The sequence below is a fragment of the Mercenaria mercenaria genome, chromosome 19 (genome assembly GCF_021730395.1).
Source record: "Mercenaria mercenaria strain notata chromosome 19, MADL_Memer_1, whole genome shotgun sequence".
NCBI classification, from domain to species: Eukaryota; Metazoa; Mollusca; class Bivalvia; order Venerida; family Veneridae; genus Mercenaria; species Mercenaria mercenaria.
The window spans coordinates 43,295,025-43,321,819 of NC_069379.1; the positions used below are offsets into that span (position 1 = coordinate 43,295,025).

Here is a 26,795-nt window from a genome sequence, read left to right on the forward strand (position 1 = left end):
CTCTTCCAAAATTCAATTTTTACGTCACGATTTCATTCACATGATGCCGATGTTTTACGTTGCAGCCTTAAATTAGAAGAGAAGTAAGTCAAAATATATTTTCTAAAACTTAAATAATATGATCAACATAAGCTTAAACACATTAAAGAATTTTTTTCTATGTAGTGAGGGAAATATTTACCGCTCAATCAATCATTCAGCTAAGATCACAACAACTGACACGAAACGTACATGCACTTTTCTTTTCAGCAAAACAAAAATGTATGTGTGCAACTCTTGTTTGATAATTCGTACAAAGCTCTCAATTTTAACCTTGGACAAAGTCATATCCAACCTAATCCGTGTGCACGGGCTTTGTACATACGACAGCCTACTTTATGAGGAAAATATCTACAGTCTCTTATCCATTGATGTTTTCTATGCAATTGTTGACAATGTTCTAGTAGGTCTGTAATCAAAGGATTATCTTCTTAAATGTCCCTTTATTTTTGATAAGAAAACATGTCCAAAATCCAAAGAATCCTATGTACGGATTCAAATCTGTCAATAATTATTGTTTACATACAACAGACTGTCCAATCGGGACTGTCAGATACGATTGACCTAGTTTATACAATAGACCAAGTGTGTTTTGTTCATGATACCGCTTGTGAGCTCTAGACCTTGATATGAATAGAACAACAAGGGAGTAGTTAGATGAACTTAATTGTCAAAAACTGGAATGCAACTGTTCATAATTTGTTTTCTTTCTGCATGGACTGTAATGAGTTTTGGTTTTGTTATCAGTTTAACCTTGTTTGTGTTAAACCGTATTGTCAATAAGATATTGAGAAGACGGCCTTGAAAGATTATTTAAGTGGTCGACAAACAAAGAATATTGACAATGTAACAAGTCAGTATATTATGAGGTGTACAAAAACATCGTCAGGAAAGATGATTCTTGATAGTTAACAGGCACAGCAGATCATCACTAATAAGAATGTATGTCTAACGAAAAAATGCTTTCAGGCGAGCCGTGGTAATAGATTTGTGAGCAAAGAGTCACGTTATTTGCCGTCCTTAAATACGAAATAATGTTAGAATTTTGCATATTATGTTTTTTTTTTAATATCACGTCGTTTATGACCACTGAATTAATGGAGGATGTTGACATTTTCTTTATATTCTTTCTTGAAACTTCTATGATGAAAGGATAATGCATGTTTTTTTTTTGTGTGTGTAACATCTGCAGAATTCCGAGGAATTGGCGGGTTAGTAGGGCGAGGGTACAGACGTACTTCGAGGTTTCTGTTTAAATCTATGAATATTTTCAGAAATAAGCCTGCCCACCTGACTCAATTCGGAAGGTCCAGATCTACGTTTCTCGGGGTTGAGACTTTCTGTAATGATTTCATAAACTGTGTCTTAAGTCATTTTGTCTTCTAATTCTGTTACTTGTGGAGAACAGATTAGTAGTAGCGGTACAGAATCCATGTTGACGGCCCACCATTACATACCTAAGTACGTAATTAATGTAGCTTAGGGATTACATAATTTTATATACATTATGGTTGAGTTCTAGGTTGAGGGGTCCACAAAGGATATTAATCGAGGCCTAGGACAGAGATTTAAATCTGTTGTGGAAATACTAAGATTTATAGCTCGACCATAATGTACATTGTATATATGAGCCACGCCATGGGAAAACCAACATAGTGGCTCTGCGCCCAGTATGGATCCAGACCAGCCTGCGCTTCCGTGCAGTCTGGTCTGGATCCATGCTGTTCGCTTTCAAAGCCTATTGCAATTAGGGAAACTGTTAGCGAACAGCATGGATCCTGACCAGACTGCGCGGATGCACAGGCTGGTCTGGATCCATGCTGGTCACAAACCTACTATGTTGGTTTTCTCATGGCACGGCTCATATGACGAGTTTGCTATCATTCTGCTTGGTTGCATTCTACGTTTCCAGAGGATATTTTTTACAGATTGTACTGATTTTCTCGCATGGAAAGTTTTCAAAAAACGACTGACATTCTTACCATTTTTATTTCTTTATTCCCTCTTTGAACCCCGGTACATGTAACAAAGTATGGAGATTATTTTACTGATAGCCACATCTTGTATATGTCACGGTCATGGGTGTTCAGGCCAAAGAAATTTTTTTTTTATTTGGCTTCTTCTCCAATACTTTTATTTCCAACTCTTTTCGTTCAGTTTGTGCAACTTGTAAAGACCATCTGCGCATAAAGACCACTTTTTACCATTTCTATGCATGCATTTTGCTAAATAAAACTAGCTTTATTTATAAATTAAGCATTAATTTTTTTCAGTTCATGCTAGCCTGTGAATAAAGGACATGGGCGTATAGATATCACTTTTTGACGTTCTAGGCATGTCAGTCAGAACTGTAAAAGTATTCAGTTGCTAATTCAGCCGATTGTAAAATAGATATATAATAAAAAAATGTTATTTCTCACTAAAATGTCAGAAATAATGACCAAAAAAAATCTAAATATTTATGGTGTGCATCTGTTTAATTAGTGTCGGACACCATAAACACAACATTTCTGTTAAATACTGAATGTGCTGATGATATACAATAAAACCAGTTTTATGTGATAATAAACGTATGTGTCAAGATCATGGGAAAATTACCATCATGCAACGATGTTGTAAAACACCGGTCTCAATGAGATGTTGAGAGTGATCGATAAAAGTTGCAGAACTTTGTTTCGCATTCAGTCTAAGATCAATGAGTATAAACTAAACAGATATTGCAACTATATAATATTATAGTACTTTGTTGAACCACATTTAATTTGGATCGATTGACATTTGTATTACATTAGCCTTTATCACATTCAAGAGGTCCATACTCCGTTATGTTGATAGGTCGATTAGATTAATATAACCGACTTTTAATTAAGTGGTTTTTATTTAGAACACTATGATAAAAGATACTGTTAAATGTTCCCTTTAAGTTCACAGTTTTTCTGTTTGTTTTTATTTTTGTTAATAGCTAATCTGGTAGTAAAGCATGCGTACAATAGTTTCTTTGTACACAATGTTCATGAAATAATATTGATTAAGATCGCTGACTTCAAATCATTGTCCCTTACCGATGTAGATTCGAGCTTTGCTCGATCATGTGAGGAAGCGGTCCAGCTGGCTCACGAATGGGCGGCTGTTATAAGCAGGTGCCCGCTTGTGATGAAAGAATGCATGGAGAGGTATCCGGGGTCTTCCTCTACCATCAAAGCTAAAAAGCCGCCATATGACCTATAACTGTGTCGGTATGATGTCAAACCAAACAAAATAAAAGATAAAGTAGATAAATCATCGTTGTTGTATTAAAATATGTGGTATATTCGATCTTTTACACGTAGAAATAAGAAGAATAATTTAAGCAAACAAAGGTAAAAGTTAAGTTTCATATTCCTCCAAAAGCAAGTCATATGCTTACAATGAGTTTACTAGATACTGATAACTGATTATCAAAGAAACTGTCTTAAAATGAAAATACTTTTAGTATTATGGGTAAGAGAAACCTTCAGTTTTTAACCAATTTTTTAAAAAAATGTCTGAAATTTTTAGTATAAGCACAACTCCCGACCACAATAAAAAATTTCAATAAATTATGTGAAAAAGCTAGACCCATGGTCTAAATATCTTTCTGGTCATTGAGTGTGTTTATTACTTAGAACGTTCCTATATGACCTAAATATATGCTCATACTGGCTATCGGAGTTTTCCGTACACTGCTACTAAGCTTTCGAACTCCCTTCCCGAAAATATCAGGGAAGCTGACATGCTGGCTGCTTTCAGAGCGTCACACAGTATTTTATCATAGGGTCACATAAATACTTTTAAACATGTATACATGTCTGTCTTGTTTTATCTATGTGTTTTACATTCATGAATTTTGTGAAAATACATATTATTTTTGTTTTTGCTAAATGTGTAATTGTTTGTATTGTTTGCAATTGATTCTGTTAAGCACTTTGAATGTGTACATGTGCATGAAAAGATTGCTATATAAGTGTTGTATAATGATAATGATAATGATAATAATAATAATATAATGATAATAATATAATAATAGATAAATATTTTTTTCAAAAATACATGATTTAAGCAGTATTTGGTGACATGTTAAGAACCAAATAGTAAAACTTAAACTAAATTTACTTTCATGTACCGTTTCCAAGTATAACCATTTTGATTTTTTTCCAAATTGAATATGCCATATAAGGCTTAAGTGAACTTGTCCATTCTGTAATAATGATATTGTTTACCAAACAGTTACGTTAAATAACATAACAGTGATCATATAATTTGAAAATGTACAAAAACAGATATTGTTTGAATTTATAAACAAGATTAAATAAATTGCAATAGATTGCTCGCAAATGTACGTTTATTAAGAGGTCTACAGGAAATAGATTTTTGGCGCACACTTAAATTTTTGCATTTTGTTTCATCCAAAACTTGTTTGTATCTTGTTTGCTATAACTGATTTCTTTCCTGCGATCTCAAATTTAATAATCTTTCACTATTCCATTATCGCTATAATATAATGTCCCTAAATGCTAAATTACTAGCATGTATGCTATTGGCTTTACAACATTGTGTAGTTCAATAGCTTGTATTTGTGCAACTTTAAACTGAGCTAGCTGTAATAAATTTACATTATATAGATATGTTTGTTCTATTTCAGTCTACTATTTTTTTAACTGTAAAATTTCAGGTCACCTTTATATAAATAGTCAAACAACGAAGTCTGACGGACCAAAGACCAGCTACGACAATTTTGAAAAGGGAGGAGCATTTTTTAAAATCCTTGGACAATAGAAAGGTTATTTATGTTTGAATAAAAAAAAGCAATATAAATAACGGCAAAACATGCGCAGAGGAACTATGATTTAGTATGGGTTCGATTTCTACAAACGCTGTAGATATTTTATATGATAATTGCTACACACAGTATTGTTTCTATAAAAGACAACTGTACAAAATAATGTAATATAGACATAAACAAATCGCTATAGTCAACAATATCCAAAATGCTTTTCCCTTAAAAATGGACTTTGATCTATCCGTTAGACCTACTTCTTACACTTAAGGTCGAAAAGCTTTATCACTTTGAGCATGCGCATGTGACGTCGATTATTATCTTACTTCGCATAACTGATGTTGGTGGCGGAATATTGCTGTGAAATGTAAAGCATATTCATATACTTTTTGAAGATCTTGCTGTGTTTGAATTAAATTATACTTCAAAATACTCTGGCTTAATTATCTAATCAGGTATGTATATTTTCTGTATCTTATTTTGAATATGCTGATGTAAGTCTTGACATATGTTAAACCCGGCGCTAGGGGGTGTGGACAATAGCTTGTAATTCGACTACCGTCCTGAAACCGAGCCTACATTGTTTCATTTATATCGTGTCTGGCGACCATTACTTTTCTTATCATTTTCTATTTTATTATCACAGAAGCTAAGCGGCTGTAAAAAAATCTCCCAATACATGTACATAAACCTAAGCCGGTGCTAGGGGGCGTGAGAGGTGTTGCACATTTCATTACCTCTCATGAACAGACTCAATCAAACCGAGTCTGCTATTATTCTTCTTGGTTGCATTCCTTGCTTCCAAAGGATCTTTTTACAGATTTTGTTGTAAAAAAATCAAAGTTTAATCAAATTATACAGTGTAGAAAAATGTTTGATTCGAACGAGAAGAACTACCTTGAGGTTTTTTTTTTGTCAAGAAGACGCTGTTTGAATGCCAACCTTTGTTTTGCACTGGAACACTAGCTTTGTTAGGCATTTTTGATTAGATCATATCACATGGAAGTAGCAATGTTTTAAGCTTTCATGAATGGTGTTTTTGTTAAATTATGTAAGCATCGTAAATGTATAGAAAAATCACATTTTTCTTCTATCTATGAAATACTGTTACTTCTTATCAATTATTCAATATGGCATTGCTGGATTCGCCGGAATAAAAATGCCTTGACTTTCTCCAAAGGTTAAAATAAAAATAAAATGTATTAGTGAGGACAGTACAACAACGGACAATAAGAGAACGTAACTCAAAAGCTTTGATTTTGACCCTCCTCGATGGGATGATATTACGGTAGGAAATTAAGATAAAAATCTTAGATAAAATACGAAAGTCACGGTTGTGGAGAAAAGAAACTTGATTAAAAGGTTCGAGCCAACGAATAAATGTTTTTCTGTGCTTAATTGTTATATGAATTGTTACGGTCGTTACGTATAGCCTTACGTTGAAAACTGATCTCTTTCTCAAAGAGAGAGAGACAGGAATGTCATAGTTTCGCATAGTTACTGGTCCAGCGAAGAGACTTTACTCCTGAAAGATCGAACTAAGGATGACGACAACGCCTTGCAGCTGGACGGATATAGAGTATGTATTCTTAAGAGAGTCGACTCTTTGGCTCAGTGGTTACATCATTGGCCTTTCATCCGTGCGACCCGGGTTCGAATCCCGGCGGAGCCTATTGGGATGTTTTATTATACAATATCTCTTCTTTTATTTCTGTTACGCTTTGAAATGCGTGCGATGGGGGCTCGTCCTGGTTGGCGCTTTATCTAGTGTCCTCTCTTTGACTCTTTGAAGAGGGGAAGTGTTACGGTCGCTTACGTATAGCCTCATTTTAAAGCCAACCTCTGACAACTGCGTCAGGGAATCGACTCTTTGGCTCAGTAGTAAAAGCATTGGTCTTGCAAACGTGCGACTTGAATTCGAATCCAAGCAGAGGAAGCTTGGATTTTCTATTATAAAATGATCCCTTCTTTCATTTCTGTTACGCTTTGCGTAAAGTATACACTCTCTCAGGAATACATACTCTACATCGGTTCAGCTGCAAGGCTTTGTCGTCATCTAAAGTTCGATCTTTCAGGAGTAAAGTCTTTTGACTGGACCAGCAACTCGTAACCTCGAATTAGTGAGAAGTGAATTGATGTTGAATGATGTATAAATTGGTTGAATTTGTTGATTCACCATGAATTAATTAGTGTAGTCTGTTTGTCATCTGACTTTGAAACTTTGACCACTTGTATACCATCATAGTCTGTAGGTAAGACAATATAACTAGGACAAGGACTTTAGTTCACTTATGGTCTTTCTCTTTTTTTTCTGAAAATTGTTTGTAATATTTTGACCCCATACTTCCATCAATGCTTCAAATACCCGAGCGCGCTGTCAACAGACAGCTCTTGTTATAAAAATAGAAATATACTACGTACTCTAGCTCGGGCTGAACAGAACGTAACATCTGGACATAAAAGTAGAGACAAGTCGTCTCTGTAAAGGTTTTGAGTTTATATATTATACATGCTTATACATGTAATTGAAATATTTGCGGATAACACAATATTTAGTACAAAGTTCTCAATTTATCAGAGCAAATATGTCATATTATCTCAATATATATGTGGCCTAGGTCATGACTTTGTATGAACGATATACAGCCTCAGGATATCTATGTATATGTTATTACTTCATAGTGGTTTAGCAAAAAAAAATTACTGTAAGAACCTGTAACAATAATAAAACTTAAAAAAAAAAACAACATAATAATGATAAAATATAAATGCAAACAATCGATTATCATTACAGAAAATAAGTACAATTGGTACAAGAATAAAGATATTACAATAGTTACCAGAATCATGAATATGGTAATTTAAAAAGCTAGGTAGAAAATTCATATGACGTCGCAGATTATTAACAGGTTTTAAAAATGTAATCATGGCTAAATATAACACGTATATCTCAATTTAAATCTGACATTGAATAACCATCTAGTATACAGAAGATGTATCACATTTTACATATTTAATGATATACCTAAATATGTAAAACTCGTGCTAATTTTCAATAGCACACCCTAATCTTAACTAGGTGCCGATCTTTAGCAGCGAGATAATATTTGATTTTCTTTTTAACATTAAAGCGGAATCATGCCAGAATCAGCAAAGAGTGTTTTAATTAGTTTAAGGTGATGTCACGTTTTAAATTTCCGGTAAATAACAAAACAACAACAAAAAAAAAACAAAAAAAAACAACAAAGAATAAAACCGTTATGTTATGATTTAACCAAATAGCTTCCTTTGTCTACCAGAAAGCAAGAATTCTTATATCTTAGTATTGAGGTTTGGAACCCTTATAACAGACACTAAACTAAAACAATAGAAATTCATACGTGACTTCGGTGAGCTCAACAAAGCAATTTCAAACACAAATATTAATGTGGAATGTAAAGTAAGTAACACACTACAACATCCGACCAAGATACTTACAAAAAATGCATTTGGAGAATAGAGAGATAAAAATAATTTTGACAGCTCGTGCAAACTAATAACAAATTTTGACAGGTATATGATGACTCATGACCTAATTAAATTTTTTCTGTTATTTCTAACTTCCAGTTTGATTTTCTTATTGTAGCTAACACCTCGTGAATAAAAACAATATAGGAATATATTGTTACGTCACTGTCGTTTTGTCTGTCCAAGTCACTTACGGATTCCTATTGTTTCAGTCATTTGCCATTTATAAGAGCAACTCACAGTGTTGCAATTATATAAAACACATCCCTTAGTTTCACATAGATATTGAGGATAATCTAATAAGTACATGTATTGGAAATACAATTTTAATACAGACTGTGTATTGCAATTATGTTAAACTATCTCAGCCGTGACGTGTCCTTAAACACTCAGAATCAGCTACGTGCTGTAATTGATAACTTTGTTTACTTTACCTATTATCTTTTGGACATAATACGCATGCTTACCACTTACACAATACATCAGAAAACTGCAAGTATAAATCTCTACTAAATACATGACATTATACAGATAAAATCTCTCATCTTTAATATCAACCTGCAATTCAGTAACATACACACTGTAATGTACATTTTACACAAACTATTATAGAGTAAAAAAGTACTGTACATTCTATATTATTGCTACACTTATTAACTGAGTTCAGATTAAAATTTATTGAGAATCATCTCTAATATTTGATTCTGAAAACATTAAGTAGAGATATATTCAACATTTGACTAGATGACATCTGAATGTCCGGTTAGTCATTTAAAAACATGTTTAGACATATCGTGTTTTAACGTTGTTAATACAGGATAAAAGTGGTTATACGTCCAGGAAATTGTTCTTGCAACGTATAGCCGATTTTGTGTGTATTAATCTTAGTATATACATGTATACTTAAAATACGTAGGTTGTTGGGTCTGCAATAAGATTCATTCCGTAGCTGTTGGGTCGAAAGGTGGCTTATTTGGGTCTTTTTCGGTCAATTGTTTAGTCTTCAAAAGATAAAAAGAAAGACCCAATATATATATGAACCGTGCAATGAGAAAACCAACATAGTGGGTTTGTGACCAGCATGGATCCAGACCAGCCTGCGCATCTGCGCAGTCTGGTCAGGATCCATGCTGTTCGCTTTTAAAGCCTATTGGAATTGAAGAAACTGTTAGCGAACAGCATGGGTCCTGACCAGACTGCGCGGATGCGCGGATATATATATACCATTTCGTCGAGACACCATTTGACTATATGTTTCCTTGTGCTCGTTTAGTTTAGCATACATATTTTTTTCCAAAAATGTATCTTTGCAAGGTTTAGAGGTCTGAGACTCTACTCTAGACTGTTCAGTTTGTTATGCTTTCCTCTGATGAAATACTGCCAGTGTTTATTGGTGAAAATGAATTTATATTGGTAGGCGACAAGGAAGTTGTGTAAGCTGTACATGCCAATTCGCACACATTGTACTTGGTTTTCATTGACTCAGGACAAATTATGAAAAGTTTATGCCATTCAAAGCTATATATTTGTTGAAGAGGTCCAAAACATGCAACCTGTAAGGGTTGTAACATATAACTTAAGGAGGTAGGTTACCTTGTTACCAGGGTAAATTCAAATTAGTTGAACCGCAGTGATTTTTTGTATTTCGTGTAATTTAATGTTTTAACTGCTACAATCTCAGTTCCGTTTATCTCTGTCCCTTCAAGTACAATTTTTATCCAGGTTTGAAGTACATGACCCTCTTAAGGTATTTTATATAGAAAGAAGAAGGAAAATACGGATATTTAACACTTTTCAGTGTATTTTGGTTTCATTGTTATCCGTAGAAGTCTGGATAATTAATAGTTTTACTAGTATGCGCATAAGCTTTCTAATAAAAGCTTAAAATGTATATGTCGCGGGGCTCGTGTTTCCATGGTAACGCATTTTCTCTCAGTTTTCAACAATTATGTATGAAAACGGGTTTTTCGACGGCTTCAGTGACATTCTGTTATTGACCAACATGGAATATTTGGGTAATATGATTAGCAAAATACCAAGAACTTTACATGGTACTATATTTTTCTTAAAGTTTAGAGTAACCATGGCAACAGAGATGTTTAAAATATCTTATATGTTGCTTTTTATCGTAATTTCTTATAAAAAAATATTATATAAAATTATCTTTCTTGTTAATGTAGCTTTAAAACATCTTATTTCTAACGTTAGTAATATTTTCGTATGAATTGCAGTTAATTTAACAAATTTCACAGCTTAAAATACTTACAGCAGTGCCCGTCGTCTGACATTTTTATTGAAAAATCGTTCTGCATGCTGCTATTATTCTCATGGATATTGTTGAAATGAAAATAAAAAGCCGAAGCTGTGTTTCTTAAATAGACCAGTGTCAACGCTTTTGAATTTTACAATTAGACATATAGGTCACGGGCTTCGTTTCCATGGTAACATCAATTTAATTCAAGACACCACAATTTTATACTGAAATTTGAACAATTTTAGAGCTTAGTTTTAGTATTTAAGTAACAAATTATCAACGGAAACTGGAAAATAGATATAACAAATCAAACTGCCCAATTTTTATTTGTAAATGACCGTAATAAGTTACCTTTCAGCCAACTATATTCCCAATCACATCAGTTACCATCATCCATTTTCTTACATTCCGCATAACATTTCAATATAATTACATAAAAGAAGCAAAATATTGATCATTTTTCAGAGCAAAAGACTAATAAAAAGTATTTCAGCAAATAACGGCTGTTTAAAAATAGTTCAAATAAAGAAAAAGCACAGAATAACGTACTTTCAAAATAAAAGCTATTAATTTTGCGCGGTAACTGACACGTAACGTCATGACGTCAATGACGTCATTTTAAGGCAACAATGTTTTGAAGCGTTTCTGCGGCAATTCATTCATTATTTCTGCATTATTAAACCATTAAATATAAGATCGGAGGCAGGTTCAAGATTTATTTCCAGTTAAATGGATATACAAACACATTTAGTTTGTCGTAAACGTCGTCGTAAATCGTCACGTTAGCTTCCGGTTGGACATGCGCACTTACAAACATCAAGGTAACCTACCTCCTTAAGTGAAAAGGAAGTACATATAAAATCACACTTTTGTTTTGTCAAAATTCAGCAATGTACGAGTGATATAGTTTAATATGAAGTTAATCTTTATATGTACCTAAAAGATGTTAATTTAAATACTTCTGAACAGTTTATCCATTAGACCATCTTGTCTCTGAACAGTGGCGCCTACCGAGACGTCAGAAAGCAACTCTGAATTTATACATTGACCTTTGAAAATATAATATGGGGTGACTGTGCACCTAAAGCATTCCCATAGGCCAAGTTATGGGAGGATTGGACTTGTACCGGACGCTTTTCACCCTGAATAAACTTTTCATTCAAACTGTACACACATTCTGGTTTATTTTTGATGTTTAATCAAGGCGTTTCAGTTTGATGTACTTAAAAAAACAACTCAGATGTATATTTGAGCCACGTCATTAGTGACAATGGATAGTTTCGTATTGTAGCCCGGATACGTTCTTATTTACAAGAGATGTATTTAATAGGTATTTATATTAAACTGGTTATAAATGATGTTTATAAAACTAATTATGAATTCCCATGATTACTTTATAATTGTATAAACTAAATGGAAGCTCATATTGATTTCGCCAGGTCCTTAAAGATCCTCGGACCTAAAACGCACATGAGATATCGAAAGTCAGTATGAACATAAAAGTTTTCCATCAATGTCAAGTTGGCGAAAATAGCAAACTTTTGTGTGACATTTATCTCACCACTATTACTCATGCCTCATGCAATAGAATATGCATACAGTTCAGGTCAGTAATTTACATTGAAGATATTGCGGGGCAGGTTTCACAAAGCGTGCAGTTGGGGCAATAGCCCCAAAATTTACTTGTTTGTTAAAACTGAATTTGCTGGAACTGTCTTACTAAGAAGTGATAGATATACGTAATAAAGCTTTCTCGCTTGACATTTCTCATAATTGTACTTTAATACTTTACCTTGCACACGAATCAGCATGCATTTTTGTGAAGTATGCAAATATTCTAATCCACAATTGTCCTCTGTCCCCAGAAGGGAAATCTTCGAAAGAACTCTTCCCTTATCTTCACGTGGGTTTTCATTGTTAATAACCTCTATGCTGACCTTTTAGACCTTTAAGGACTTAAAAGTTAATTGAAAATAAAAAAGTTCAACAATTGTACAATGGACATACATGTATGGTTTGTTGCAGTTTGCCGGTCATTAATAGCCAGTGCCGAAAAAGCATCAATTTTATCATTTTGTACCCATACTACGCGTATTTAACCCACCAATAATCTTGTATACTAAAGTAATATACAATGGATGTATAAAGGTTAAGACACTGTGAATCCCTCTCTTATATATGACTGGAAAATCTTAATGTGGCATGCATGTATATGTACGGACCAAGCTGACTTAAGATAAGATAAGATAAGATAAGATTTGTTTAGAGTCGGCAAGACATTTACAAATAACATAAGCTCTGAAGAGCTTTTTTAACCGACTATATAACAAGTGTATGTTAACAAAAGTAAATAAGCTACAAGTAAGAAGGATAATTTACAACATAAAATCTATGAGAAACATGCTAATCTTACCAAATTTGGTTTAAAAAGCTTAAAAATATGAAATTAGTGACTTAAGCAATCGATATTTCGAAATACAAAGACATGAAGGCAAACCATTTATATTAATCTTTCTGTAAATCGGATTTCCAATATTGCTAGTTTTATTTCAACCTATCTGTTTTTATAGCAAGTTATCAGAAGACTTGTTTCAACATTGAAACACACGATACGTTGAAAAACAATTAAGTCGATAAGTTTAAACCAGACCAGTTCATTATTTTTGTGTGAACTCTGCTACTTCTATTTGCTTTCTGCTTTATTATTTTATAATTCGCAAAGACAAAAATACGATAGTGCAGCCATGTTCTCATCAGTAAAACAATAAACTCTTGACAATTGCTTCTCAAAAACTGGAAACTCGGGCAGATTGCAAATCATTTATATCTTCTGCTTTCTCTTTCGATATGTTGAACGCAAGGCTCCGATTGGCTGGCGGAAAGCCTTCTGAACTTGATCGGTTGTCTTCAGCTTCAATTCGTAGCGTTAATATGATTTTTTAAATCAGATTGATGAAGAGACTAACAACTACCTACAAATATTCTCAGCTTGACATCACGGTCAAGGTTTTAAACAAATATTTATTATATACTTCTGTACATTTTTATCTGTGGAAACTGTGTAAGACCACTGCAGAAAAGAAAAAAGCAATTAAGTGAGATTTTATATGTTTGTTTTAACATGTATAGAACTTTTCCTTTTGTCCAGAGGACGTTTTAAGTTAGAAAAGATTCACTGTACAATGCAATACACATTTTATATCAGCATTTAACATTTTACAAATATAATCACATATGAAATATAAGTCAGCAAATGTAAATGATTTTATCAGTCGTTATCGGATGTTATCAGAATAGACCCATTTAAAATGTCATCACCAAAACCGATATCAACTTGACTATCCATAAGCTGGGTATACCGGCCGTGGAGATCGTGGCCTACTCCGTTCTATTTTCAAAATTGTTTAAACGATGTTAAACTAAGTGAAGTAAAGTTCAAACATTGAGAAATTATTGCATTTTCGTTTACACGGACATATGCAACATTTTGTCAACATGGTGAGTTTTAAAAGGCCTTTCACTATCAGGAAGCATTTCTTTATATGTATTTCTACTTTTAAATTCGATACATGTATCAGATAATTTGGAATCGTTTCATAGAATAACGCAGATGTGATAATTATATACTTTTCAACTTACATGCAATTTAACTCTTTCTATCTGTGGTTTCATGCTTTTGACATTCTTGTATAAAAATGAACTCTTAACATACACTGTTTTTGCTGTCGTCTCGATTTTGAAGATATTCATAGTATATTATACCGTGACATTTGTGTAGTGTCGTTGTGGTAAAATACAAAACTAGTTAATACAGAGTACTGAATAAGTAGTATAAAATTGATAAAATTACTGGTAGCATGTCGGTGCCACTTGCTTTAAAATGTTGATTTAACCGGAATGGTACAGGAGAAATAAACGCAGTATTTAGTTATATTTGCTTCAGACCCGGCATCAAACTGAAATCAAGGACAAAGATGTTTGAAAATAAATTCAAAATTCCTGAAGAACATAAAAAAGTATTAAACCAGTAATAAAGATACAATGTAAACATGTATTTAACTTGAAATAGTAATAGTTACCTGTTAATTTGACATGATCTTAATTTGATTACAACTAATATAGCAACTACATCATGCCTTTAATTTTGGCCAACATATTTTTTTCATGTATTTTCAGATACCCATCTCGTCAATTCAAACATGAAGAAAATAATTTGGCCAGTTGACAACGGATAAAACTAAAGAGGTACGTTCCTTCACGTGTATAGCAAACATGACATCTCATAAACAAAATCTTGAAAACTTATTAGAGTTACTCAACTTGACTCACTATTATCCAGAGAAACTAACTAGGGATGAACTTTACCAGTTAACCTATGATAATGTCAAACAGGAGAAAAAAGAAGACGTTCCATTGGTGTGGCAATTTATTCAAGACATTACACGATATAATCATAATGCGAGGAGTGTGGAAGACAAATATGCCCCGACTCATGACTTTAATGGTATAAAATGTCCTATACATCCACTGGATATAATTGCGTGTGTATATCTGTGTTGCGAGCCAACGGCCAGGCAAGACTTTGTTTTGCATATGTGGACTTGCAGATTAGCGGTCCCTTTCATCTTGAAGCCAAACCAAACAGAACATGTAAACGTGTACATTTGGCCATTGCGTTCTCTTGTTGGACAAGTTTTTGAAAACTATGAATTTTTCGACAGACCACTTATACATGAAGAAATGGGTTGTATTGGGTTTATAAGAGTTGGTGAAAATGATACTTGGTCTAAATCCTATTTGTTGAATTGCTTGCTTTGGGGGCCGAACAAAACCCACTCCACATTTATACATAGAGATTCAGAAGGTTCAGTAAGCACACGGTCTTTTGTTGTGGAAGGTCTCGTTGAAATCGGGTGGTACTTACCTAGTGGTGAACAAGATGATCGGTTTCCTTGTCCAAAAATCCTACTCAACCTTCGAGGAGACTCAGCAAATCACACAGACCAGACTAAACTCATTGGCCAGTTCTCGTCTGTAACGATTGTATTAAGTAATGTGAAGGATTTAAGATCAGCGGTTCCTATTGTAAAGAGTTTAATCGAACACAAATCGCGTGTAATTATCCTTCTGTCTGACAGAAGCGTTGGAAGTGATCGGCATAATGAAACGGTCGAGGAGTTTTTTTCTGAAATTTCAACTGAAGAGGTGGCATTGCTAGAACTCGGGCAGAAACGGCTACCAGAAATCTTGAAAATTATTCATGGCAGAATTGAGAAAATGGAGAAAAACGGTGAAGATAAAATTGTTTTGTCCGATTTAGTTAAGAATATTTCATCTATGCAAGCATTTGTAGATGAAACGAGTAGTGTATATAAAGAGGTATTTGAATTGGCAAAAGACATAACAACATCTTTCCAAGATATGAACGGACAGTTGATCTTCCCTCTCCAGGAGACATGGAAAGAGTGGGCTCAAACAAGTCGTGATTTCAAGCGATACCACCAGCTTGATGATAACAAACGAAAAGCTTTACAGGCAAGTCGTGAGGAGTTAGAAACCAGGATGCACAAGCTGCGATCAGATCAGTACGGTCATATTTTGAAACATGGCATAGCTAAGCCAGTAGAGTTGTTTATTGAAGCAATGACAATTTTTGATTCCTGTACAAATCATTCACACGTCAAAAGGAGAATATTTCTGAGACATATAAAGATTGAATTAGACAATATGTCTATGGAAATATTAGCCCCAATAAATAAAGAATATCAGGAACTGATTAACACAGCTTCCAATGTAAGAGCTAATGAAAAGGCCGAGATCAATATGAAGATATCAGATTTAGATTTAAAAAAGAGTTGTCTCTCGTTTAGTTTAGAGAAAATACTACGCGAATTAGGACAAATATATGAGGCTTGTCACACGCGACAACAGGAAAATCTACCTATGAATGTTGAAAAAATATCTTATTTAGCTCAATATCAGAAACTTCCAAAGCATTTATGTGTCTGCCTGATGGATGGTTATCCATTTGAACTTCTCGACGGAGAAGCACGTTCTGTGCCCCCTTTATGGACCAAAGCAGTGCTTTCAGAACTTAATTCTATCCTGAAAGAAGGCAATGGAACTGGAAAGGAATGTACAATGCATGTTTTATCAGTTTTGGGAATACAAAGTTCGGGGAAATCCACATTAATCAATGTAATGTTCGGACTGCAATTTGCGGTTAGTGCTGGTCGCTGTACTAGAGGTGCTTTCATGCAACTAGTTAAAGTGCACGAATCTTTGTCACATTGTCTAGGCGAGGGTGTAGATTACATAGCAGTTATAGATACCGAGGGTTTAAGATCGCCGGCACTTTCGTCCGTTCAATCTATTCAGCACGACAATGAACTTTCAACTTTAGTGATAGGTCTTGCTCATACAACTGTAATTAATTTAATGGGTGAAAATGCAACATACTTAAGAGAAAATTTACCTATTGTAGTTCAAGCTTTCCTCAGAATGTATCTAGTACATTTACATCCAAGATGTACTATTGTCCATCAAAATGTTGATAAACGGAACAGAGAGAAATTGTTAGAGCAAGGGATATATCTTGAGACAGTTCTTAATAAGCTTACAAGAAAGGCTTGTGAAAATGAAAAGGTCCCTCAAAAACCATTCAAGGAAATCATTGCCTTTGATGTTATTGAGCAAGTCAAATACATCCCGAGTCTTTTTGAGGGTGTATTGCCCATGGCTCCGATTAGTCCCTCTTACAGCATGGAGATAAACGCCACACTGAAGCTTCTGATCGAGTTAGTGCCGAAAGACTTTGTGAAAGGTGTGCCTTACAGATATTCGGTTTCAAGTTTCTGCGATCACTTGTTTCATCTTTGGGAAGCAATTCAAAAAGACGATTTCGTGTACGAATACCGATCAACTACTGAAGTCGCTCTCCGCCTAGTTATTGACCGAAATTATCATCAGACTTTACTTGCACTAATCGAGGGTGTCGAATCTATTGTTTCAAAAAAGCTTAAAGAAATTGAACTTTCTAAACTAAGTCCTGACAGAGCAATGTCTGAATTAGAAACGTCCCTTAAACAGCAAATGGAAACACATAGAAAAAACTTCGAACATTTCATCGAAAGTCGGCAAAAAACAACAACATATTCGCTAGAAGCATGGAGAGCAAACTACGTAACGAATTTGGAAAGCAAATTTTATGATTTATCACAAGAATCGAAAAGTCAATTGCAAGATTGTCATCATACTATTAAAAAGCGTCCAATATTGACGGAAAAAGAAGTTAAGAACTTATTTGAATTCAGTGAAATAAAAGCAACAAATTCACCGTTAAGTTCAAATTATGATTTCAAATCTGACGCAATTCGAGCTTTAGAGAATGTTGATATTTCGTCACAATATTTACTCAAGACTGAGAGCATTGACGAAAACGCCAGTATTTCAAATTTTAAAATATCAAATGAAAGTCATATCAATAATCCATTTGGTAACTTTACAACAGAAGAAATACTCGGTTTGAGAGAAAATATGAAAGCCGTTATAGCCACTGTCAAAGAAGAATATTCAGAAGAAATATCGAACATTAAAGATGAACAAATGCAATATTATTCGAGTAGAATTCCGAAACAAATATTGTTGCGAGTCGAAAAGAATTTAGATGCAAGACTTCAAACAGATGATTCGACTATCGGTATAAGTCATCAGTTTAAAATAGATCTGTTATCTTGTGTTGCAATGACATGTTTTCGTGACATGGAAAAGAAGTATAAGATACATATTGACAAAAATGACAAAGATATGCAAATGTATCTACGTTCCAGTATATTATCAAAATGTATAACGGAATATACTTTATCCGATGCTATATTTGAAGTCATAGAGCAAAGTTTAAAACTTAATTTCTCTGAGAAGGTGTTATCTTTCATTTCCGATGCCTTTCACAAATCTGTCTACAATGCCTCTACTGGCTCAAAAAAACAGGTGATAGGAAGTTGCATAACATTTTTCATCAAGAATTCTCATGATGACATTATGCTTGAGTACATTAAATATCCAAAACATGCATTGAAGCATTACCTCAGAATACTGATAGAATCCTACATTTTTGAGGATTTTGTTGAGTGTGACTTTGAGTTTTATATTCGTCGCGCAATATTGCAAGTTTGGGAAGTGTTTCAAACAACTGGCAGAAAAGGGTCAAATATTTCGCAGAAATACATTTTAGAGGCTGTACTGCACAATACTGATTTACCGGTTGCTATTAAAGAAATCACTCTTACCATACTAAAATCGGTATTTAAAAAAGATGAAACTGTTAACTTCAATATGCTTCGAGAAAATATGCTACATTCTGTTGAGGACCATATTAACAAAATGAAATCTGAATTAATACCTATGGTCCATAAGAATAAAGAAGAATATGCATCCGATCTGGCTGATAAGTTGACTGAAAAATTGATAGGTTGCTTACACCGATGTCAGATGTGTAAAGAAATATGTTTGTTATCAGAAGGTCATATGGATAGTCATATATTTGTACATAGACTACATAAAGAGGAGAATGACTACATTCGTGGACTAGGAGATATCAGTTCCGTTTGGAAATGGATAAGTTGTAACAAACGCGAAATTCTTAGAAGAGAAAATCTTGAGATGGTTGAAGAGGTTCCGGACGAATGGGAAAGCATAACAGAGCAACAAGTGATCACTGCTATCAAAGATTCATTACTAAGGTTTTGAAAAAAATATCTGTAGCTGAAAGAATAAAAAACTTTTTTTGGCTTTGTTAAAGTAAAGAAATAAAATCATGTCCTAGATGAACCAAAATTGCTTCAAATGAAGCGGGCATAACATGTGAATATTTGCATGAATGAGGATAATCTGAAAATATCATATTACGCTGTGAAAGTAATGGTAAAAACATTCCTCTCAACAAAAGTTTTCCCAAATGCAGTTTGTACGACTAAAATATATCTGGTTTTATGCACAACATATATATTTGGATTATGTCTTTGATAAAGTATATCTTGCTGTTGATATAATCAATTGCCAGCTAGATTGATTACGCCTCTAAGAAACTTTTGGGGTAGAACATGCATATTGTCCGCCTTTTCCGTTTGGCTGTTATTTTCTGAAATCCCTTTCAAACATTTTTCTAAAATTTACAAGGGATTTGGTTCGAACTTACCTGAAAAGTATGACTATATGTATTCTTATGCAATGCCTCGAAAATGACTGTGACATATCTATTTCTGATTAGCCCTTATCCTGCGAAATTTCTATAATGACCTTGTATATTTGGACAGAACAATTAATTGTTAAAAGGGATGCTTAAGAAAAATATACTGAAAGAATAGCAAACACTAAAGGCCATTATTACAATCGGAAAATGCGGAATCACGTGGACAAAGCCAATTATCTGTTTGGGTCAACAACTTTACTGTTGGTCATTTATCGATGAGATTATAATAAAGAATAATTACTGGTACATTAGTACCAATCATACACTTAATTGATAAAGATAGAAAGAAAATACTCAGGACCTTGGTAACACAATATGAAATGCTACATATGCTAAACAAAACAAATGTAAGGTCAAACACAGCACGTCTCCTAGAAAACTCTACGCTTTGTACTAAGTAAACGTGTATAAAATAAAATAAATCGAACAAGCGACTTCGAAGTTAAATGGTCCGACCTTCATTAATAAATCTGTTTTTTCTTGCTATGAAATTTGTCGTCTGCTGAAATTGTCGTCTGTTTTTGTTTTGTTTTTTAATTCAATCAAATTTGACATTTTTCATGTGTTATTAATAAATTTGCAAACATGGTCATGCGCAGTTTATGTGAAGACTTAATTCTGAAGAGTGCACTCTTAATAATTAAGTGTTCAACTTCAGCTGTCTACATGAAATAGTAATTCAAACAATTGAAAAATGCAGCCGTTTCATTGGCTTAAAAATAGGTTATACACTAAGGTGGTTTTTGAAGCTTCCATTTTTTTATTTTAATACGTTCACATGTTGAATATGTTTTGTTTAACAGCATTGAGCATAACAAAATCCTGGTGACCACTTTTACTTTAGCTGAAATGTACTAGAATAATTATGCATTGAAGTAAATAAACAATGTATTAAAGGAATTGACATTGACTGACTCATCGTTAACATATTTCATAATCATAAATATGTATGATGGAGCTTCACATCTTACATAATTGAATGATGCATTTTACTTTATATAAACCTCCGTTTCATTATAAAACCTGCGTGAATGACAAAAGACAAAATTAGATAACAAAAATATATTTCTTTATTTTTCAAGTGTTAAGATTTAAGGCAGTCATCTTTGCTATTTGAAGAGCAACAATGTTTTTACGCAAGTCAATGGGCATGTTTAGGATTGTGATTGTAAAATACATTTTTTGACGTGTATATTTTGATCTTTAAAGAATGATTTCACTCAAACGAAACTTGCCAGCTTTTTTAATGAAATGGACTAAATAAATCACTTCTGTGTATATTCAGATGGCTGATAAAGGAAATGATATTGATTTCTTTGGCCTAAATGCAATATCTATCGCGTTTATATTGTATTTGCACTGCGGAAAATGGTTCCGTATACGGGAGTGTACGCATTCCGTATACACCTAATATACGGGCGTATACGGAAACATTTTTCCCGTATATGGAACATTCCATATACGAGAATCCCGTATTCTTTAGTTGGAAATTCATGTTTTTCTGACATGGATTCTTTCATTTATACTTAGCATAAATCCGTTTCAACAGTTTATGTCAGTATTCAAAGTTAGGGATTGTAAAGGTCCAAAAGTATGTTTAAGGCGTAGGTTTTGATCATACGTTCAGGAAAGATACCTTTCAATTGATATTCGTATATTAGACATATACGGGACCGTATACTCCCGCATATGCACATATTTTTCGCAGTGTTGTCTAAGATTGTCTTCTCTTGTAAAATTATCGGAGCTTTTTGCACATATTTTGTCTCAGTGTTAGAATATCACACCAGTACTTATTGACATTGTACACCTCTTTATGTTATTAGAGACATTTATTTTACTTTACCTTGCAGAGAAGCAATTACTAACTGCTTTTAACAAAATTCATTTCAATATTGCATGAATGTCTATTGTGGTTGTGAGTGTAATAGTGTTGAATCGCGGCTGTACTGACTTTTACGAAACATATGTTAACATAATTATAGTTTTCAATGGTGTTAGAGAATGACCGGTAAGCAAGGTTGGCAATAACTTCTTAGAATAAGTTTTTCTAAACATGTACCAACTAATAAGTTTGCCTGTGTATAACTCTGATTTTTGCCAAGGCCTCTGATAATGAGACAAATGCTGATCCTACATATTTATACGGTTGTATTTTGTGTTTTGAAATAAATTTAGTTTCATTATTTACAGATTCATCGGTGATTTTTTTCTTAGTTTTAGACCTAATGCTGTAGCTAAATAAAATTGTATAATTACATGAAATGGAATCATAATTGCTGATTATTGTATACATGTTTGGTGATAAAACAGCTTTAGAATGTACATTACAATATGTTACTGAGATGTATTTTCTTGTATGTTACATAGGTATATTTTACATTATTTTGCGCATTGCTTTATTCATAAAGCATAGCTGTGGCGAATGTATAAATAAAGACAGTGTTGTGAACAAAAGCTTTAATCCAAATGAACAATAACATGCATGGATATTCCATACCTACCATTAACTATAGGACAGACAGAGGAAGAAGTATATTAAGAACATATACAAACAGATAATATATTAAATGTAACCATCATATTAACATAGATCCGTTTCCAAAACATTTAAGAATGAGTTCAACTTTAAACTTAGCTGTCCAAAATTATCAGACACCAGGGAGATTTGAAAAAAAAACCAACATCAAAGAATATCCCAAATTTGAGACAAAAGGCATTCAAAAAGAAAAACATTTAGTGTTGTTAGAAATATTAGAATTTAAGAAAAAAATATATGAGAAAGCTAAGTCAATAAATGAGCAATTTATCTGATGAGGGAAAGTATTGTTCAATTTATCGAGTTCTGAAATGTACGATACAATGTTTGTTCATCTAACAAATGTCTTGGTATTTTATAGCATTATGTTATTGGTAGAACTTGTTTATCTTTATAGATAGTGTATTTTGTTTTTAATTCAGTTATTAGTTCAACAGATTGTAAGAAGTTGTTGCTAATCAGTTCACCCTCAATCTGATTAGAAAAGATAATCAATCTTTAAAACCACCAAAAAGCGCCAGTTTTCCCTCTCAAAGTTTTATTTTCAGTTGGATATTTTACTTTTGTTTAAACGCAACGACTTGCAACGACTTGCAACGACTTCTCAGTTTAGATATTAATAAAGTGAGACAAATGTGCACTTTAATATTCAATATTGATCTATATGTAGATTAGAGTTATCTTTCCTATGTTTGACGTGGATGGTTATGTCATATCTATGATTTGATATTTAGGAAATTGACCGGCAATGACAATCCACATTTGTGCGATTACGTATTCCTTGTATACTCTTTCGGCATTATGCGGTCATGACAGGTCATTGTTGTATCATAACAACCGGTAAATGCCGAAACCATACACGAAAAATACGAAATCTAACGGAAAATGCCGATTGTCATTATACATCCACTATCTTACTGTTGAACATGTACTGATGAGACTATGATAGAGAAAAGAAAAATTACCGGTACAGCAGTACCAATTCTACTCTTAATTGAAAATAGTCAAAAGAAAACATCTGCTAAGGACCTTAGTAAAACGACTGCAGGTAAAAATCGGACAATCCTTTATAATTACTATTGCATGTAGTTAATGAAATTACAAACGTAATATTTTCATTTTTGCTATTTAAAGCCACTATAATAAATTGTAATGAAATACATATTAAATGATTTATTATGTCTCTCTTATGCAGTGGGGAAGACATATGGATAAAGTGCTGTCCGTCTGTCTGTACGTCCGTCCGCTCGTCATTAAGTATATTTTATGCTTAAAGAAATTGTATCTGAAATAATGACAGAACTATTCTATAAAGTAAATTCATAACTCTGGGTTATATAGTCTTAAAACATGATTGTTAATCTATAAAAAACACCTGCAAGGAAGCTTTAGAAAAGACAACATGACCACTGTTGTAGTTATATTATAAAATGTTTTACGATAAAGGATCTTGAACAAATATCTTCTTTTCAAGATTGACCGCCCTAGAGTTGACATTTTCGGTATAAACTTACTAGCCAAAGAAATATCTAAATTAAACAATACAATTTTCAAAATTAAACAAAAAGCTTCGTATTTAAACATAATTCAAATCTATGTTCACAGATTTTTTATGATAACCTTTCTTTCAAATGCAAATTCCCCGCATTTGACTTTACTGTATGATTTGTATAATCGATTACAGAATATTGCGTGGATAGCCAGACTGGTCTGGATCCATGCTGGTCGCAAACGTACTATGTTGGTTTTCTCATGGTGCGGCTTAATAATTGACTATTATACATTGTATATCATTGAATTTTCATTCTTGAAGCTGCATATGATGCTTATTTTTCTAAAAGAACTAACTGTCTTGTATGCTGTTCCTTTTTAAAGCATTGTTCTATCCATCACTTGTATGAATGATTGTTAAAGGAATATGATATATTCTACAATTTTCAAATGTTATATAAATGCATGTTAATTTATTGTGTTACAAAACTTATGATTTCTTATAAGAATGATGTTAACTGTTTGTACACAATACATTGACTGCAGAAATAATTGTTTAATGGATCACGAGTTATTGTCTACTCTTTACATATGGCCAGGTTTTTTTTGCTATTTTAATATGTTCAGCTATTTTATGTATTATTTTATATCACATTTTTTCTCAATAATGTAAAACTAAAATGCTTTTAAGTAAGGTAGTTAAGTATAAAATATATATTTTCATCAAGAATGTAATTTATGCTAACAGAAATTGTATCTGAAATAATGATAGAATTATTCTTTGAAGTTAATTCATACTCTTGTATGGAAGCCTTAGAAAAGACAAGATTGGAATTTTGAAAGTTATGTTGTAAATACTTTTACGGTAATGTTGAGCAAATATGTTATTTTCAAAATTGGCTGCTGTAATGTTGACATTTTCTGTATATTCTTACTAGCTCAGCAAATATCTAACTCATACAATTTCCCCATAACTAAAAGCTTAATATTTAAATATAGTTCAAATGTATGTTCACAGAAATTAATTTTCTTTCTTGAAACTGCACATATTGCTTATTTTTTTAAAGAAATAAATGTTTGTTAATTAATTTTCAGTCTTGAAACTGCACATAATGCTTATTTTTTTAAAAAGAAGTAACTGTTTGTAAGTTGTTCCTTTTTAAGCATTGTTCTATCCATCACATGTATAAATGATTATTAAATGATTATGCTATATACTACAATATTGAAATGTAATATTAAATGTATGTCAATTGATTGTGTTACAGAACTTATGATTTCCTATATGAATGATGTTTACTGTTTGTACACAACATATTGACTGCAGAAATAAATTCTGGATCAAAAATTATTGTCTAATTATTGTCTAATTCCTTAAGATCATTACAATAGTTTTGACACCTATTAAACCGTTTGGCCTACGCCACATATTTGATAGTTTACATGAGAAATTACAATATATTTTCACTAAAAAAGACTGGGATTCGAACCGAGAACCTTGAAGTACCTCTCTGATGCACTACCGGCTGAGTTGCCTGGCCGCGTATGCGTATTTTTCGAAATTGTGAATCAACTCTGAAACCGTGACAAAGTTAATCACTCAGGGGAGTCTGTCCGTCCGTCATTTGTCCGTCTATTGGTCTGTCTGACTGTCGTCAGCGTTTTTCTTAATCGACTTCTCCCCATGAACTGCTGTTATCCAAACTTACTCAGAATTACTCAAGCAAGACCTTTTTCAAATCTATTCCATTTGTCTGCACTAATCCAGAGTTTAAAAACAGGTTTCACCATTTTACAAATGATTGCTTAGTGTTCACCAAATTTTGTCAGAAGCATCATTGCTTGAACAATTCTAAAGATGCGCTCTCTCGTCTGCATTAAAAACCACAAGGAATTGTCAAAATGTATATAATTAATTGCCAAAGATATCAATTAAAGGATAGGCACATCCCCGAGTATACTCAAATATTTTTACTGGTCCCGAGGTTCAGAAATATCAGGTGAAGTCAAACTGAAAATAGACATTCAGTGCCTCTAATTTAACTTACCCTAATGACAAAATAGTGAAGTTCTGTATAATTTAACACGACCCAGACCAACTACCTATGAATTACCCTTAGATTTTAATGCCAAACCACGGACGCAACCGGAAGGAGAAACCAATATGGTGAAAGTTGAAAATATGTTACATCAGTATTTCATTTATGTAACTGCGGGCAGTTAACCTAACCCTTGTTCCTTCCCCACATGACTCAGAGGTGAAGGAGGAATGATTTCAGATAGGTCTTTTATCAACTTATCACATATAGTATACACCTCGCCAGGGGATCGAACTCACGACCCCGCATTCCGTAGATCACTCTCCCTATTGAACTAAGCGGGCGGACTTCCGATGGGGATGGTCAAAGATACAATGATGAAAGTCAAGTCGATTCTTATAAGATGTAAATATGAAAGTCGAAACTAAATTGGTAAAAACAAACACATGTCGAAAATATGACAATGAACGTTGGGACCACGACGGTGAGAGTCGTAAAAGCACAAAAACCTAACTCGTAGCATATAATTTATTTATTTATTTTGTTGGGTTTCACGTCGCACCGACATGATTATATATCATATGGCGACTTTCCAGCTTTGATGATGGAAGAAGACCCCCGATGCCCCTCTTTGCATTATTTCATCACGAGTGGGCACTTGGGTAGAACCACTGACCTTCCGTAAGCCAGATGGATGGCTTTCATGACATAAATGACGGTCAAGTAATTTAAAGTCAGAGACCTTAACCATTCCGCCACGGAGGCCCTTAGTAACACATAAAACATATTTCATAATATATAAAGCTAATCTCATAACACATCAAGCTTACCTCGTAACACATAAAGCTTACCTCATAACAAATAAAGTTCACATCGTAACA

At 33.3% G+C, this 26,795-nt stretch overlaps 2 protein-coding genes across 8 annotated transcripts in view; one reads left to right on the forward strand and one right to left on the reverse strand.

Annotated features, from left to right (window-relative positions):
- Window positions 1–26,795, reverse strand: part of LOC123542122 (coronin-1B-like) — a 204,828-nt gene that overhangs the window by 154,886 nt on the left and 23,147 nt on the right. The gene's annotated exons all lie outside the window — the stretch shown is intronic.
- Window positions 5,156–24,998, forward strand: LOC128551211 (interferon-induced very large GTPase 1-like). The gene is made up of 2 exons (XM_053531835.1): window positions 5,156–5,289; window positions 14,772–24,998. Exon 2 carries the CDS (start codon window positions 14,868–14,870, stop codon window positions 19,341–19,343), a length of 4,476 nt encoding a protein of 1,491 aa, XP_053387810.1. The 5' UTR covers window positions 5,156–5,289; window positions 14,772–14,867; the 3' UTR covers window positions 19,344–24,998.

Coding starts and splice junctions, on each gene's coding strand:
- LOC128551211 (XM_053531835.1), top strand. CDS start 14,868: ATGACATCTCATAAACAAAATCTTGAAAACTTATTAGAGTTACTCAAC.